This window comes from Eublepharis macularius, chromosome 3, assembly GCF_028583425.1.
Source record: "Eublepharis macularius isolate TG4126 chromosome 3, MPM_Emac_v1.0, whole genome shotgun sequence".
NCBI classification, from domain to species: domain Eukaryota; kingdom Metazoa; phylum Chordata; class Lepidosauria; order Squamata; family Eublepharidae; genus Eublepharis; species Eublepharis macularius.
Genome location: NC_072792.1, coordinates 4,889,515 through 4,907,276, shown reverse-complemented (window position 1 = coordinate 4,907,276; position 17,762 = coordinate 4,889,515). Strand labels below are relative to the sequence as shown.

Below are 17,762 nucleotides of genomic sequence, written 5' to 3'. Positions count from 1 at the left end.
TATTCTTGCTGCTGTTATTATGTGAAATATCAAATATCTCTTTTCCCTCATTATCTCATCTGGCAGTATGTTTAATAGGAGCATTTCTGGTTTGAAAGGTATATTAGTTTCTAATACCTCTTGCAACAGTTCATGTATCCCTTTCCAAAATTTCTTTGCTTTTTAACATAACCACCATATATGAAAAAGGTGCCTGTTTTCTTTTTACACTTCCAACACTTATTGGGTACTTTGGGATACATCTTTGCTAATTTTTCTGGTGTCACATACCACCTGTAGAACATTTTATATAGGTTTTCTTTGAAGGTGGTTGATTGTGTTATTTTAATATTCGTTCTCCGTATCTCCGTTAGTAGAAAGTTAATCTGGATCCATCCCTACTACTGTTGCTCATGGCCAGCACAGTCTATGTAAGTATGATCCTCATTCTACAGGAAGGGGTCTGAGGCCGAGAGATGCTTAAGATGGCATAAGTTCTTAGCAAAGATGGGATCTGGAACTCAGAACTTTAAGATCCAAGCCCATTTGACTACTTGAAGCCAAGGAGTCAAAAATATATTTGTGGCTGTCAAAGTAAACTCTATGGTGGTGGTTGTGGGTTTTCCGGGCTGTATTGCTGTGGTCTTGGAATTGTAGTTCCTGACGTTTCGCCAGCAGCTGTGGCTGGCATCTTCAGAGGTGTAGCACCAAAAGACAGAGATCTCTCAGTGTCACACTGTGTCACCTGAGAGATCTCTGTCTTTTGGTGCTACACCTCTGAAGATGCCAGCCACAGCTGCTGGCGAAACGTCAGGAACTACAATTCCAAGACCACAGCAATACAGCCCGGAAAACCCACAACAACCATCGTTCTCCGGCCGTGAAAGCCTTCGACAATACATTAAACTCTATGGGTTGTATTAGTACAAAAGCTAAGCTTAACCTATGAAATGTCCCCACCCTGTGTCATGATTGCTTGTGAAAGTTGGAGAAGAGAGGCACATGATCGCACCATGTAAGAATCCTTTCAGGTTCAAAAAGGAATTTTGGGGGTCGGGGGGGAGAGACTTGTTTGTGCAGGCTTGGAAGTATCACAATGATACACGTTTTTCAGTGGAGAAGTTGCATATATATAGTTCTGATTATATGTCCTTCAGTTTAAGAGTTGCTACTGGACCTAGCAGTTAAAGTCTCCGCATACAGATTATAGATCCACAGGAGTTAGCCATGTTAGTCTATAGTTGCAAAATAGTAAAAGAGTCCAATAGCACTTTTAAGACCAGCCAACTTTATTGTAGCATAAGCTTTTGAGAACCACAGCTCTATGTCAGATGCATCTGATGAAGAGAGCTGAGGTTCTCGAAAGCTTATGCTACAATAAAGTTGGCTGGTCTTAAAAGTGCTATTGAACTCTCTTACTATTTTACATACAGGTTGTGTCCTTGTTTGGAGCAATTCTGAAGAAGTTTTGTCTTTGATGAAATTTTGAAATGAGTCATACCCAGGAGCTTGTCTTATCCTCCTCACATCGTGGAGGTTGTTTTTGCATGTTTCATATAGGCTATGTTTGTGCCTATATATTTATTTCTCCTCCTCCTAATACGGAGTTTGTTCTTGTGTATTGCCAAACAAGTGGTTGTATTTGTGTTTGCATACTAGTCAAACTAGTGGAATTGGGCTCATTTCCAAAGTGTATAAGATGGATGCATTTTACAAACAGTCCATGGATTGCTGTATATACACTGCAGATATGGTAAGATATATTGTATTAAACATTATACAGAGTTTTATTATTGCTATTCTGTATACAGCTCTTTAGAGGTCTGGCCTGTGGGTTTTTTCTCTGCCTGACACTAGGACGTCTTCCCCTTCCTTGTTGGCGCTGCCCATTACATGTCATCATCACCACGAGGCTTTGGAAACCTGCAGAGAAGAATCTGCTGAGCTTCCATGGATTCTCGTCCGTTAATGGGCATAGAAAGGAGTCTTGCTGGAAGATTTTTTTGAAGCCACCTCGTCAGTGATGCCAGAAAGCACCGGGCAGAGACTTGACTGCAAGCAGATCAGAGGGCAACAGATGATGATCTTGCCAAACATACATTTGCTTGGAAAAATGAATCTGTTGTGTGAGATGACCAAGGAAGACTGAGGCTGCTGTGCAGAGGGAAGTGATGGCAAACTACCTCTTGTCGTCACTTGCCTTAAAACACCCATGAGATGGAACTTCATGGGGCTGCTACATGTTGGTTGCGACTTGATGGCACTCTTTACCTTAGTGTACGTTACCTCATTTGGTCACTGTCTGTCCAGAACTAGAGTCATGCATGTAAGATAAAATGCAACATAACAGGAGGCACCGGTTTCAAAAATGATTTCCAAGGGGCAGCAACCTCTAACTGCAATGCCATCGACACTTTTCAATCCTGTTGCTTAATCTCTTGTATTCTCTATGCAGATTATGGTTGATGTTGACAAAACATTTTTGCTTCACGCATATGTATTTGTGGAGCTGCATTCCAGAGGATTTGCCTCATAACTTTCTGTCCCATTCTCTTTACGTACAGCTTAGAGTCAATTTTTGGAGCACTCTTAAAGACCTTAAACTCCTCCTCGGAAGAAAGGTTGATTTTTCTTCTCTCAAATACTGACCCACTTGTTTTATATGGGGTGTCATTGTTTGCCTAGCAGCCAAGAAAATTTGGTTGAAAGCTGTATCTGAAGGATGAAGTGTTTTAACATAAGCACTTTCAGATCTGTTTATTTGAATGGTGTTATTTATTATTTATGTTTTATATTCTTAGTGATTATAACAGACTGGCTATAGACAGTAAGTGCTATCATCAATATGCAAATGCTCCCAGTTGACCAATTATTCTATAAACCTTGTACACGAGTGTACGTTTTCCCATTTGTGCACTTTGGTCTATATGCCATTTATTAGTATGTGCTTATTGTTTTGTATCCGCTTTATGGTCTGTGCATCAAATTACAGGCTACCAAATATGCATGAGGCTTGGCATAACTGTGGGATGAATAAAAAACTGCCGCAGAGTCCAGAGCTATCTTTTTGCTGTTGTTTTTGGCGTTTTTGTTGCTCAGGCAATTCAGCTGGCAAAGGTGGATTTAACAGTTCGTATATGTTTGTAGTAGAGCTCCTAATATTCATTTTGGGGTACAGCACAGATTCATCATTTCCATTAGGTGTGGAAATTTCCCCAAAAGTAACCTGACCCATGCCACACAGGGTTAAGTGAGTAAGGTTATTATAGATACCGTGCCAATCCTGAAGCAAGGGTTGAGTATAAAATTCATTTTGCAACACTGACCTTGGATTTTCACTTTTAAATAGCTTTATATAACACTAGTGGCAAATCTTTTCAAAGCATCAAAGTGCTGCATTCCTAGCAAAAGCAATAAAGCTTTGTCCTGAACATTCTTATCCCTGGGATCGCTGCCAGCATTTGGATTATTATCCAATAGGTGTAGCTTTGTATTCATAAATCCAGCTATGTGACTATGAAAATATATTGTGCCACACAGATACTCTCTATTGATACTTTTAAATCTCCATAGAGTTCATAATATCATTGATTGTCTGCAGTTTTATAATACTAGGTATCTTTTTGTAGCGCACGTTTCAGTTCAGTGTTTTATTATAGCAGTGGCAAAGCCAAAATGTGTCTAATTCTACAGCGTTTTGTGATGTGTGTTATTCAGTGATATTCCTGTAGCTCATGGCTTGGCAAATCCCAGTCACCATAGTGCCTAGAAATTTCACTGTGGTGCCTAGTATTTTCAGCAATAATTTTATTATGTTGTCTCTTGGTGATCCTCAGTAGAAGTATAATATTTATTTCTCATTTTAACATCTGACTATGTTTCATTGTGTGACATAAAAATGCATGTCCATGAAGCTCTTGTTCTTGTTTGTTTGTAGGCTAGCTTTAAACAATTCATTAGCAGATGAGTTCACTTCTTAATCAGTTGCTTTTTATACAGGCTCCAAGAGTCAATTAAATGGAACTTTTAAAAGCAATAATAAAATTATGAGAAATTGAGAAGTTGAGTTAGAAAAGGGATTTCCAGTAGGTAGTTCATGAGCTACCAGTTGCTTTCTGACTGCTGCAGAGTAGCATGTGCATCCCCTAGAAGACTCGGAACCAAAACAGACGAGACACTCGACGAGTGGAGGACACGCGTCAGTTTCCCGCAAGGTTCCACGGGAAGTGTAGCGAGAGAGTATCTCTTGCACAGAGAAGAGGGAGAGGATCCCACTCCTCCCTGGCAAAGGTTCTTTCTCTAGGCATCTCATCTAGTCCTCTTGGCTCTCCCTCGCCACCGCCAGCTCCCCTTGCTCCCCTAAAAGCACTCCGCAGCCAGAGGGAGCCGAGTGTGTGGGCAGTGACGAGAGGGACAAGGAGCCTATCACCGCTGCCTGTGCCCTCTGACCACTGCCAGCGCAGTTGTCTCCCTCTCGGCTCCCTCTGTCCGTGGAGAGCTTTTAGGGGAGCGAGGGGAGCTGGCGGCGGCGAGAGGGAGCTGAATGGACTAGCTGAGACACCTAGAGAAAGGAAGATTCTCTCCCTCTTCTCCCGGGCAGAGGTTCTTCCTCACTATACTTCCCATGGGATCTTGCGAGACACTGACACATGTCTTCCACGCGTCAGGAATCTTGTCTGTTTTGACTCTCAACAAAAAGATCTGCTTTAGAAAAAAGAATTTGTCCTAGGATTTATCTGTGTGCTGCTTATCTGATAGCTTTGTTTCTGGTGCACTTACAAGTCCACATTCGGTTTCTAGGACAGAATAAAACGTTGTAACATGCTGGTGAGGGGGGAGGTGCATAGATCAGGATATTTTGCATTACTCAGAAGTAGCTGTCATTAAAGAAAAGGTTGCTGACCCTATGGTTAGAGATTAGTTTTTGTTGTGATGACAACCAGGGTTACCCCAGATTAATTTCTATAAACTGCAACATTTTAATCATATCTTTAATAACATTATGCAAAATGATAAAGAGGTTAGGTTTGGTGGTAGCAATAATAAGAAAATATGGTCACTAAAATACAAAACCCAAAGGCTGAAAAGGGAGCTCCTAAATGTTTGAGCTGGCCCCAAGAGCCCCCCAAAATTCGTCAATTAACAGTATCTGCAACCAAGGCTATTTTATCACCGTGATTTTTTTTTAAAAAAGGTAAATTCTGCTATGTGTTTCACAACTTTGTTATTTCCTTGGCACCTGTGCTGTTGGTTTTTATGGCAACCTCACAAATAGCTCTCCTGGTCTATCTTGTTTTTGCTATGTGGTTGTGGTATGCTACTTAGCAAGTCACTCTAACAGGCTGCTGCTCTTTGCTAAAAATAAATTACTAATTTTAGAACAGCCAAGTGATTGCTTTTACTAGAAGACAGCAAGTTCACAGAGGCAGTTGTTACCTTTGGCATGCGTCCTATCTAACATTCATAAGTGGTAGAATATGTAGACTGATTTGATGTATATTAACGGTTTCAATATTTGTAAGCAGAATCAATAAAGTAAATACTGCTCTTAACTTTGTCATGAAGTACATGACATTGGCTGCCAGTTTGTATCCAAGTTTCCAAATACAAAACGCTGGTTAGAAATCCTTAAAGCCCCTTATGACTTGGGAACCACATACCCAAAGACCATCTCTGTCCTTCCTTGTGTTGCCATTTGCCAACTATACTTCTCAGTTCGCCACTTTCTGGTTGCTTCCCCTCTTAATATTGCTTTCTTTTTTCAGCTGCTAGAGCCTGTTTCTTTTCAGTAGTGGTCCCACTTCCTGGAATGGGTTCCTGGAGGAGGTGAAGTGGGTTCTGCCCGTGGAAGGTTTTTTAGGAGGCATTGCAAAATAGCTTTATTGGATGAGGAACTTAGCAAGGTTTTGAGCTACAGGCATATTCTGCAGTTTGAACGGTTTTTGCTGAGTTACATTATTCTTTTAATTATGAATTGTCGACCAATTTGAGCCAAAAATGTAAAGACAAGGTATTAATATCTTAATAGATAATTTTGAACTCTCAACTGGATTTTCTCATTTGGTGCTACTGTAATCAGAATGAGCAAATAGCGATAGCCAGAATTTTTAGCAATTGATTCTTTCACACATAATTTATATTAAGAAGCCGAGTAGCGTTACAAAAAATAGGTGCTTTTTTAAAAAAAAAAAAAGTTTAGAGGCTCTTCATAATCTGAGGCCATAAACTGTGATTAACTTGGTGCATAAATCCAGCACTACCTCTGGCTTTTCCATGCAAGAATGGAAATGTAAGAGGTTGGATTGGTACGATCATACCTCAAGACAGGATAGCCTATACTTAAAATAGCCCTGACAGGTGCTGATTCCGTTCTGTTTTGAAAACCTCTAGTTGCTAGGTCCGAATCTGTAATCACAAACACTTGGGTGTTCATGCTGTAGATTTTCAAACTTCCACTTTGTATTTTTTTCCAATGACGGCACCCTTTTCTGCTGTTTAGTTATTACACACATTGTCCTTAACCAAGGCTGAGTCATGACCATGATAAAAATAGTACCAAGGACTCTGATATCAGTGGGATTCTTGAGTTGCTGGTAATATGTATACTTTTAATCATATCGAAGAAACAATATGGCTCTTTTCACTCTTGGAATACTTTGAACAGACGGAATATCTCCCTCACATTAAATTCTTCCTTGGAGTTCTCGCATTCTCCCCATCAGGATAAATGGGAATCTTAAACCTTGTTGGTCACAAAGAAGCTTGGTGGGAATCATTATGAGCGGAGAAACAGTTGGCAGGGAGGGGTTAAACACTCCCCTTACCTGCTCAGAGGTTCATCTTCCCAAAGTTGCTTTTAATTTAGAGGTATCAGTGGCTGTTTTCACACTGCTTATTGGCCACAGAATCGCGCTGACCTCCCAGAATAAGTGTGTCTGCCTGGCGAGATTTCATGTGGGAACTACCGTTCTTGCACGAAATCGCGCCAGGAAGACGCTGTCATTCCGGGAGCTCGGCAAGCAGTGTGAAAACGGCCAGTATTTCTTTGTACAAGTTCCAACTGCAGTCACACTAAACAGTGATCTTTTTCCTTTAGAGATTTGATTTTCCACTCAAGGAGCTGATAGATTCTAATGCTAAACTGAATTGGGCATTACTTTTTTTAATATAGCGTAACTTGATTTTCCCCCCTAGAAATGTTATGAACAAAAACAATATAAAAATGGACTCAAATTCTGCAAGATGATCCTCTCCAATCCCAAGTTTGCTGAGCATGGAGGTAAGACCAAATCCTCCATCTGCAATCTGAATTCTTTCCATGCTTAGGGCTATGCATGGGTGGCTATATTCGGTATTCCTGCTTCAGGTTAACCCCAAATCGGTTTTTTTGGGAATCGCTTCGGTATGCTCTGTGAAGATTTGGAGCATACTGAAGCAAGGGGGGGACTCCCCACCACCACCACCCCTGGGGCCTCCCCTCCACCCCCCACCCAACCCTGGGGAGACCCCTCCAACCCCCACCCACTTACCTGGTGGCAGGAGGGTTAGCTGCGTGGCGGCAGTGGCGGCAGCATAAGGTAGCATGACCTGGAGCCAGCCGGCTCTTCTGCCGCCGCTGCGCTGCCACTCGAACCTGCGGGGTGGTGGGGAAGGCCGGAGTCACCTCCCCCACAGGCTTGAGTGGTGGTGCGGCGGCTGCAGAGGAGCTGGCCCGGAGCCACCGCAAGGTAGGTGGGGGGGTTGATGTTTAAAAGGGCCTTGCCACTGCTTGCAAGCAGCGGCAGGGCCCTTTAAACAAGCCCCGAAGCTTACTGAAGTGACCCAAATCACTTCGGTAAGCTTAGTTTTGGCATTCCCGAAGCTGGGCCTGCTTGCTGGTCCCACTTCGGGAATGCCAAGGCTTGCCGAAGCGGGTCCAATTCGGGTAACTTTACCCGAAGCGAAACCCGAATAGCACAGCCCTAGTCCCAGCTGAAGTTTCTTGTCTTGCATACTCCCTTGGTTTTCGACTTAGAGTTGCCCCTTGGTTGATGTGAATTGGGAAATTTTTTTGTGGATGGGTGGAAAGTGGAAGATTTATGAATAGACTGAAAAATAGTAAAGAGTCCAGTAGCACTTTAAGACTAACCAACTTCATAGTCTTTGTCTTAAAGATGCTACTGGACTCTTTACTATTTTGCGACTACAGACGAACACAGCTAACTTCTGTGGAGCTATGAGTAGACTGGTACCCCTGCGTTCTAAGAGATGAGATAGTTGTATTATACCTGCACAGAGTTAAAGCTTGTTAAACGATGTATAGTTAGACTCTCTATATTCACAAATTATAAAATCTTTTACAGAGACTTTGGCTATGAAAGGGCTGACATTGAATTGTTTAGGAAAGAAAGAAGAAGCATATGAATTTGTTCGTAAAGGTCTTCGAAATGATGTAAAAAGTCATGTCTGTATCCTTTAAATAGTGTACTACATTTCTGAGTAGATGCCTCCCTGCAAAGCTCACAAATGTACAAGTGGATCCTTTGCTATATAACAGACTTACAAGTGATGCATTGAATATAATTCTGAAGACAATCAGATTTTACCCAGTAAGATTATTTGAAAATGTAATCTCTAAATCTAGTGAATTCTAAACGTTTGCCATTAGTAGCTCTTCTATAAAACTGAGTTTCTGAGTTGGCAGTAGGTCACCCTAATCTCACTCAATTTACTTTGTATTTCTGTATGCATCTTTGGATGATGGATGGGTGCCCTGCTGTCACCTCGCACTGATGGCCAGGAGGAAGACTTGTTTTCCTATAGCCAGAAATTCGAAGCAGGAGGTTCTGGCTTCATATGAATGTATAGATATGGACCCATTCTTGGAAGCATGGTCGTTTCAGAATTGGATTATTTCATCCAACTATTAAACAGTATTATTCCACTCTCCCCTTCCCTTTGTTACAAGAATAATTCTAATGATAGCGGTGTCTTGGGTTTGCCTGTGATAAGATCCTGTATTTCACACATGAAGTATTTGCAAAAGATTCTGGGTCCTCAGGAATATGATACCTGCTCCAACTTGGCTTTTCCAGTCCTCAAGTGTTGCTCCTTCCAGTTGGGTCCCAGTGGTTAGACGATTTATCGTTTGCTGCATATATGAACCCTTTCAGGTACCGCTGCCTTTTAATATCTGCACCCTGGCCCATGACTGGGTTGGAACGTGGGCAGTGACCCACAGCTTTCTTCCTACCACACAGCTTATAGTAACAGCGGGATACATTCTGAAATTGCAACTAAATTTCAGTTGCTTAGCCTAATTGACTTGGTGAAATTCTGCAAAATGGAAAAGAACAAAAACATAAAGTCAAACCCATTAAAAAGAGAAGTTAAAGGAAAATAACATGCCTTGCCTTGTATGGAACAATCCACTTCCTTGGCTCACATTTTATTCAGAACAAGTAGTAAGTACTGACTCTTAACACCACATTGCCTTTCCCCCTTTTTCACAGTAACGAAACATAAACAGGCTTGACATCAGAGCATACTGTGGGCAGTGCTTAAGCCGCATCCAGTGCCTAACAAAGTTTTAAAAATCTTAATAAGTGAACAGATCTTCTCTGTTTTATGGGAGATGTTACCAGGTTTGGGAACTAATCCAGATTACTAGGTCCCTCCAACTAGGTCCCTGGGAATGCTCTAACCCCAGCATCTTCTCCACAGTTTCTCTGTTCATATGTTAGTCATTGTACTAAAGTAAACTATTGTTTTCTCTGAAAAATTACAATTGTAATATGAAGAAGAAACTGGCCCTTCCAGTACTACTAGAACTCATACTTGAAAACAGCATGTGGTGAAATAACTTGTAATTTCAGAGTGTCCAGGAAGCTACGTGAGACCTATGGCATAGTGAAAACTTTGTGTACTTGAAGTGTGCCATAGTTGAGTTTAAGACCAACTTATTCTGCAGTAACTGGCAGATTTTTAGTTTTTGACTTGATATAGCTGTTCTTGGGTGGGGGGAGTTATGATGTCATAGACAGTCATTTAAAGAAATGAAATTGAACAATCCTGACTGTGAATCCATGCCTGGAAGTCCCATTTGGGTGTTTCTTTTTTTGTAACAGAATGGCTTGTAAGTCCTTGATTTTTATAGCAGTCAGTGATTGTGAGGGTGGCCTTGACTGTGCGGTATACCAATTTACAAAAATTGCTTTAGTGTTGATTAGACTTTTAGAAGGACAGTTCACATTAGACACTGTTGAAGCTCCACATCTTATTGCTAGTTCCCCCCATTATAATTTATGTTCTGCTGATCTCACCCATAATTATCACTAGAATTAAACAAAGATTATTATGCAAGTCAGCTCATGGCTCATAAGCTGTGATGAATGAATTACAGTAATAGTTGGATACTTTTGACTTGCCTATAAATGTTATCTTCAGAAAACATTGGATACTTGAATCTATCCTTAACTATGTAAGGTTGGCACGTGTATGGACTCTTGCAGCGCTCGGATAAAAAATACGATGAAGCAATTAAATGCTATCGAAATGCTCTCAAATTAGATAAAGACAACCTACAAATTTTAAGAGATCTCTCACTGTTGCAGATCCAAATGCGAGATCTTGAAGGATATAGAGTAAGTAATTTATCTTTAATGGAATAAAAAATTAAAATACTTCTGTTTTTGTTGCATTTAACAGTAGCAATTAATAATGTGCAATCTGCACACTTATAAGGAGAGATGTAGTGCCACCTTGAGTTCTGTTGCTCAGACAGGGGAATTGGATGTATCAGATTTATCTTCTTACCTTCCTACAAATGCAGAATTTGAAAATTGCATACTTCAGGGTAGTTAATAGAAAGTCACAATTTTTCAGAGTAATTGTGAATAAATCAAAATTATCCCCATCTCCCCAAGAATTATGTGGAAAACTATTCTTGATGGGAAATGAGAGACTTGGTTTGATCTCTTCCTGTGCTACAGACAATGTATGTTCTTTGATGATGGCAGCAGTAATAATGATAAATCTGTGATAATGATAAATTTCTATGATAAATTTCGTAGAATCATTATGAAGTTTGTAGCAGTAGGCTGAAATTGTGAGTGTAATTCCTGGTAGTCTCGCTGAATGTTACTGTCTTTTCCTTGCTTTTCTGTTGAGACTTGGTTCTTTTTTTTTCCTTTTGAATAAATTAAATTATTTTAAAGTGTTAAGAATGACAGATTTCCATTTTGGTTTTGGGTGGTTGTCTCTCTCTCCCCCCCCCCTCTTTAAAGGAGACCCGGTATCAGCTCCTACAGCTGCGGCCTACTCAGAGGGCTTCATGGATTGGATATGCTGTTGCATATCATTTGCTGAAAGATTATGACATGGCCTTAAAACTTCTAGAAGAGTTTAGAAAAACTCAACAGGTAAGACCAAATTGCTATACATCTTTCACACAGATAAGGAATTTGATTAACTGCTATAGTGGAGGAAATTGCTAATTTCTGTTGTTAAAAAAATTAGAGTATTCTAGAATATGATGTAGAAAAAGTGGTGTTCTTGTATAAAATTGATATTTTAGTGTCATAGTATCATCTACTGATGATTATGTAAGATTACTTGGGAAACATGATTGCAGTTCTTAGTTTAAAAATCTAAATTATACACCAAGGCAATCTAAATTTTGCTGTAAGAAGCTGATTTTTGTTAAATTTTATCTTACCAAAAATGTAAAGAGCCCAGTAGCACCTTTAAGACTAATCAACTTTATTGTTCTGAAAAGCTTATACTACAGTACAGTTGGTTAGTCTTAAAGGTGCTACTGGACTCTACTATTTTGCAACTACAGACTAACACAGCTAACTCCTCTGGCTCTATTACTAAAAATGTGCATTTATGAAGTTAAAGGCTTTCAGGAAAGATGATGTATTAACAATTCTGTTTTTCAGATTCCTCCTAATAAAATAGACTATGAATATAGTGAATTAATACTATACCAGAACCAAGTGATGAGAGAGGCAGATTTGTTTCAAGAATCTCTGGAACATATAGAAACCTATGAGCAGCAAATATGTGATAAGCTCATGATAGACGAAATCAGAGGTAAACCCTTTTCCATTCATGGGCTGAAATGAGTCATTTATTTATTTATTTATTTACTTACTTACTTAAATTTATAGTCCGCTCTCCCCAACCAAGTGGGCTCAGGGCGGATCACAACAATTTAAAACACAGTACACAATTCACCAACAGTAGCCATTAAAAATATAAATAATACATATTATTCATTTAAAACATATATTAGCAACATGTAAATACAGCTATCAAAAATAAAAACATAGGTGAATGTATAACGTGCTATTATCACCATCTATAGAGCAGATTACAGCGATCATATAAAGATGTGAGATGACTTTGGGCGGGAGGGCACAGAATCTCACCCCCCCCCCACTAGGGGGGAGGGACACCGCCCAGCATCACCCATATGCCTGGCGGAACAGCTCCGTCTTGCAGGCCCGGCGAAATGATAACAAGTCCTGCCGGGCCCTGGTCTTGCAAGACAGAGCGTTCCACCAGGTTGGGGCCAGGGCCGAAAACGCCCTGGCCCTGGTCGATGCTAGGCGGGCCTCCCTAGGGCCAGGGATCTTTAACAGATGTTTATCGCTCGAGTGAAGAGTCCTCTGGGGCTCATATGGGGAGAGGCAGTCCCGCAGGTACAACGGTCCGAGTCCACTTAGGGCTTTATAGGTTAGTACCAAAACCTTGAACCTGATTCGGTACTCCACCGGTAGCCAATGCAGCTGGCGCAGTACCGGTGTTATATGTTCCCATATTGGTGTTCTGGTAATAACTTGTGCCGCTGCATTCTGCACCAGTTGTAACCGCCGGATCAAGCTCAAGGGAAGCCCAGCGTAGAGTGCGTTACAGTAGTCCAGTCTAGAGGTGACCATTGCTTGGACCACTGTAGTCAAGTCGCGAGATGACAGATAGGGGGCAAGCTGCCTGGCCTGACATGGATAGTAAAAAGAGTACCTGGCAACCGCTGAGACCTGATCCTCCATTGTTAAGGAGGAATCCAGAATCACCCCCATGCTCCTAACTCTCGGAGCCAGTGTAAGCACTGCCCCATCGAGCACAGGAAGCTGGGGTCCCGAATCCACATTTCCACGACTCAAGTACATGATCTCCGTCTTCATAGGGTTCAGTTTGAGCCGACTTTGTCTCAACCCTCCAGCCACAGCTTCAAAAACACGCTCCAGGACATCTGGGGCCGATCCGGGTCGGCCGTCCATCAACAGATAAAGTTGGGTGTCATCTGCATATTGGTGACACCCAAGCCCGAAATTCCGCACCAGCTGGGCGAGGGGGCGCATATAGATATTGAACAATAACGGGGAGACTATCGCTCCTTGTGGCACACCACATTCTAGTGGCCTACAAGACGATAACCTCTCCCCTAGCGCCACCCTCTGTCCCCGATCGTGGAGAAAGGAGACTAGCCACTGCAGTGCTGTCCCCCATATCCCCACATCGGCGAGGCGGTGGGTCAGAAGGTCATGGTCAACCGTATCGAACGCTGCTGACAGATCCAATAAAATCAGGAGCGCCGATCCGCCCCGATCCAGCTGCCTGCGGAGATCGTCTGTGAGGGTGACCAACAGCGTCTCCACCCCATGTCCGGGGCGGAAACCGGACTGGAAGGGGTCTAGGGCCGAGGTCTCCTTCAGGAAATTCTACAGTTGTCTCTCCGCCGCCCGCTCAACCACCTTACCCAAAAATGGCAAATTCGAGACTGGGCAGTAGCTGAGCAGATCAGCAGAATCCAAAGATGATTTCTTCAGGAGAGGCCGTACCACAGCTTCCTTTAACGCCCTAGGAAAAACTCCAGAGTTTAAGGATAAGTTAACAATCACCTCCAAGGAATCCCGTAGTCCGTCGACACTGGCTTTTACCAGCTATGATGGACACAGGTCCAAGGGACATGTGGTAGGTCACACCACCTGCAGAACCCTGTCCACCTCCTCCCCGAAAAGTGGACTGAAACAATCAAATGTCTGCCCCGAGGAAATTCAATGCATTTGTCTAGGGAGGGGGAAACAGCCAGTTAGTCAAGAGAGGGAGGGCATAGATCTGAGCCCTCATAAACTAAGTAGATTCTTTTAAACTTGTACAAATTACCCATGGAATTGTCTGAAAGCAGTGCATATTAGCTAGACAAAGCTTTTGTTCCCAGAGGGAATAAAAAACAATTCTCATGTATGCCACATGGAAACGTCTGGAAATGCTTCAGTGTCATGGTGCCATCTTAAGGCAGTGAGAAAAGTGTGAGAGCTGTGATCACATGGGTAACCCCGGTGATATGAGAGATCTCAAAATCAGCACTTGTTTATGCCTTATTGGTGGTGAAGGTGGCGATATGAGGATGGTGGGCTCCACGGCAAGCAATTCTCTTACATTTTTGCTGCTGCATAGAAGTATTTCTGGTATAACAAAAAAATTTAAGACTCCCAAAGTATCCGAGGCTAGCTTCCAAAAACAGGCTCTAACTAAAGCTGGTATTTGATTTTACTGTGGCTGCAGGAGAAATGTTGTTGAAGTTGGGAAGACTAAAGGAAGCTTCCGAAGCATACAGAGAGCTTATTGATCGAAATGCAGAAAACTGGAGTTACTATGAAGGCCTGGAAAGAGCACTGCAGCCATGTAAGTAGACCTGTTGTAAATGTTAGTCTACACATTATAAAAAGAGTTGTTCATTTGGTAAGTTTTGGCCTTGGAATTTCAGAGGTAGAAAATGTTACTGTTCAACGCACAAAGGGTTTGAAGACCTTGGCGCTGCCCGAGCAAGTCTCAGCCTTGCAGGTGCTCTTTCCTTCTGTGTGCTCCGATTCCCTCCTTCCCCTTCTGGTTGCAGCCAGGCATCTGCACTGAGACTGAGCAGCCATGTTGGCCAGGGAGGATAGGCCGCTCCAGGCTCATGCAAGGTGGCTTCGCTTGCAGCAGAAACCAGGCATTGGTGCCCAGTATTCATCTAGCAACAACTTCTCTGTCCAGCACGTGCATCCTCCATAAATTTTAAAAAACCCATTAGGTGCTATCTTCTGTTTGTTTGTTTTTGACAAGTTCTCAAACTGAATGAAATAGTCTGTGTTCATGAACTTTGAAAGAACTTTGAAGAAAATTAAGAGTTTTTTGGTCAGAAAGAATACTTTCATATTCAACTTCCCTGTGGAAGTATTACCCTAAATGGGTGACTCCCTGCGAGTTGGTGGTATTGGCATGCAAGAGGCAGGTAACTGCAAGATCTTCTCCACCTATGTACTGTATATGGGGATTGTCCCTTCTAGAGAACTTTCAACAAATAAGTGGATATTCAATCAAAAGGAGTTTTTAAAATTAAAAATAATAAAGACCAATTGCACACAAAATACTCAGCACACACACAGAGCTAATTAGAAAGCAGAAAGGAGAATTGGAGCGAGTTGCAGGATTGGGTGACTGTTACCAGTCCCAAAGACGGCATCCATGAGAGACAGCATTGAGCGACCAATGCTTTAACGCTGGGAGGGCTCAGACAGAAGTCTAAGGGTGGTTGGTGAATCCAAGGGCATGCACCAACTATGGCAGAGGGGCAGTCCAAATATACTGTGGAGTGTACCCTGGGGCAGGATTATGTCTTCTACCCCCTAAACAGTAACTTGACGGTCGTCTCTGGGGTGAGACAAAGAACTGGAAGGCTGTGTCCAGGGTAAGACAATAAACTGGAAAGTTGTCTCTGGGATGAGATGATCAAACTGGGAAGGTTTCCTGAGCAAAACTAAAGGTATCAATAGTAACTGATGACCCGCAATGGCAGAATGGGTAAGGCTATCAGAGCCCTGAATAGCCTGGAATGGGAGAATGGATAAGGGAAGATCTGTAGGGTGTGTTAAGGAGATTAATTCAGGAACTCTGGGAAGACCCTATTGCTTTAGGATCTCTGCATGTCTCCAAGCCATGGAGATAAAAACTGGTCTCACCTGACAATTCACATACTAGTAATTTTCCAGCTCCCAGCTGGGATCCGGCATCCATTTTCTGCCTGGCTTAGGCAGCATTTCTGTGTTTAAAACACATACAGAGAGGGACTTATGATATTTGCCATATCTGTAAGCCTTCTTAATATCATGAGGGCAGATTTGACCTCTGACAGAAGGGGACAAATAATTGACACATGCCCTGTCTGTTAAAAATAAACATCTAAAACATACACATGTAAAAACATGAAACATTTTACAAATGTAATTTAAACCTACTACAATAGTACTCACAAATACAATCTCATATCTTGAAGCTTGCTAATTCCAAGCAACAGTTTGTCCCTTCACTCAATCGAATGTCCTAAATCAACCTCTCCGTTTGCCAGATGTGTGCTAACCAGGTGTCATGGAAATATGGATTAGAGCACAATATACCTTAATGATACATATGTATTCTAGTGAACTTTATATGAACTTAATGTAGTTTTTTCTAACTGATCGTGGAACCACGCAGATGTTCTTTTCATCTTTGACAGCCAATTAAAAATAGTGGGCAGTAGAAGATAAATGGTTCTCTTGCTGTTAGAATGGACCTATGAGGATCTGCTCACTTACCTTTTCTTGTCATCTTTAATGATTTATATAGCTTACCTTGCAGCTGGACATAGATAGTATCACTTTTGTCTAGGTAGAATATCACATGATTGAAAATCTGAATAATTAACTAAATCTTAAACCAATCATCATTTAATATTGTTGCCACGTGTAAAAGATCTTAGATTTCTCATCAAATACCATATATCTGACGAGAACCATCTCTTACCCTATATTCCCTGGAGGCTGTTCTGGTCAGCAGATAAACTGCTACTGGTGATCCCCTGGCTCCACGGAGGCTCACCTTGCTTCAACCAGGGCCCGGGCTTTTTTGGCTCTGGCATCCACCTGGTGGAACACTCTGTCGTGGAGGCCCAGTCTCAGCAGGATTTGTTATATTTTCACTGGGCCTGTAAGGCGGAGATGTTCTGCCAGGCTTATGGTGGTTGAGACAGACGGATCACCCAACCGGTCTCCTGCCAGTGGGGGAGGGGGGGATATGTGCCCTGACCCTGTATTAATTAGTTTTTGGCCACCCTGCCCCATGGATCCTGATGATATCTGAGATGTGGGATGCCATGTGTGCCGCTCTAAGATGTTTTATTACAGTATTTATATGATTGCTGTCCGGGGTCAGCAGCCCAGCCCCCGGACTTGCTGGCAGGCAGCAGCAGGGGGCAGCCAGGAGGCAGCAGTTCAACCGTTCCGGCTGGCAAACAGAGCCAGAACCTGCCTACTCCAGGGGGAAGGGGCGAAAGGCCAAAGCCTCAGAAGGCTGGGGGGAGCAGGGAGAGGCCAGCTAGTCCCACCCTCCAGGGGGAAGAGAGGGGGCTAAGCAGGCTAGAGGAAAAGGGCCAAGGCAGGGGGAATAGGGGCCCAGTAACAGCCCAAACAGAGCCCTTACCAGCCAAGGAGGAGAAGCAGCCACTACAGCCCAGAGCCACGTCCCGGCAAGAGGACAGCAGCCTGGCTCAGGAGTTGCTAGGAGCCAAGCCCCTCCAGGTGGAGCTGCCACAGTCATTCTGGGGGAGGAGATGGGTAGCCCCGCCCAGCAGCAATGAGCAGGCAGCCCAGAAGTTGGCCAGGGCAGCTCCTCGCGAGCAAGGCCAGGCAGGCTCAGCAGCACAGAAGCCGGCTGGGGCAGCTCCTCGTGAGCAAGGCCAGGCAGGCTCAGCAGCACAGAAGCTGGCTGGGGCAGCT

General features: G+C 42.7%; 1 protein-coding gene across 1 annotated transcript in view; it reads left to right on the top strand.

The window, feature by feature from the left end:
* NAA16 (N-alpha-acetyltransferase 16, NatA auxiliary subunit) overlaps positions 1–17,762 on the top strand; it is an 84,217-nt gene that overhangs the window by 8,415 nt on the left and 58,040 nt on the right. Inside the window, exons 2-7 of the mRNA XM_054973754.1 lie at positions 7,174–7,258; positions 8,322–8,426; positions 10,444–10,601; positions 11,244–11,378; positions 11,901–12,054; positions 14,533–14,652. Coding sequence (XP_054829729.1) covers positions 7,174–7,258; positions 8,322–8,426; positions 10,444–10,601; positions 11,244–11,378; positions 11,901–12,054; positions 14,533–14,652 — 757 coding nt within the window. The remainder of the gene's footprint in view (positions 1–7,173; positions 7,259–8,321; positions 8,427–10,443; positions 10,602–11,243; positions 11,379–11,900; positions 12,055–14,532; positions 14,653–17,762) is intronic.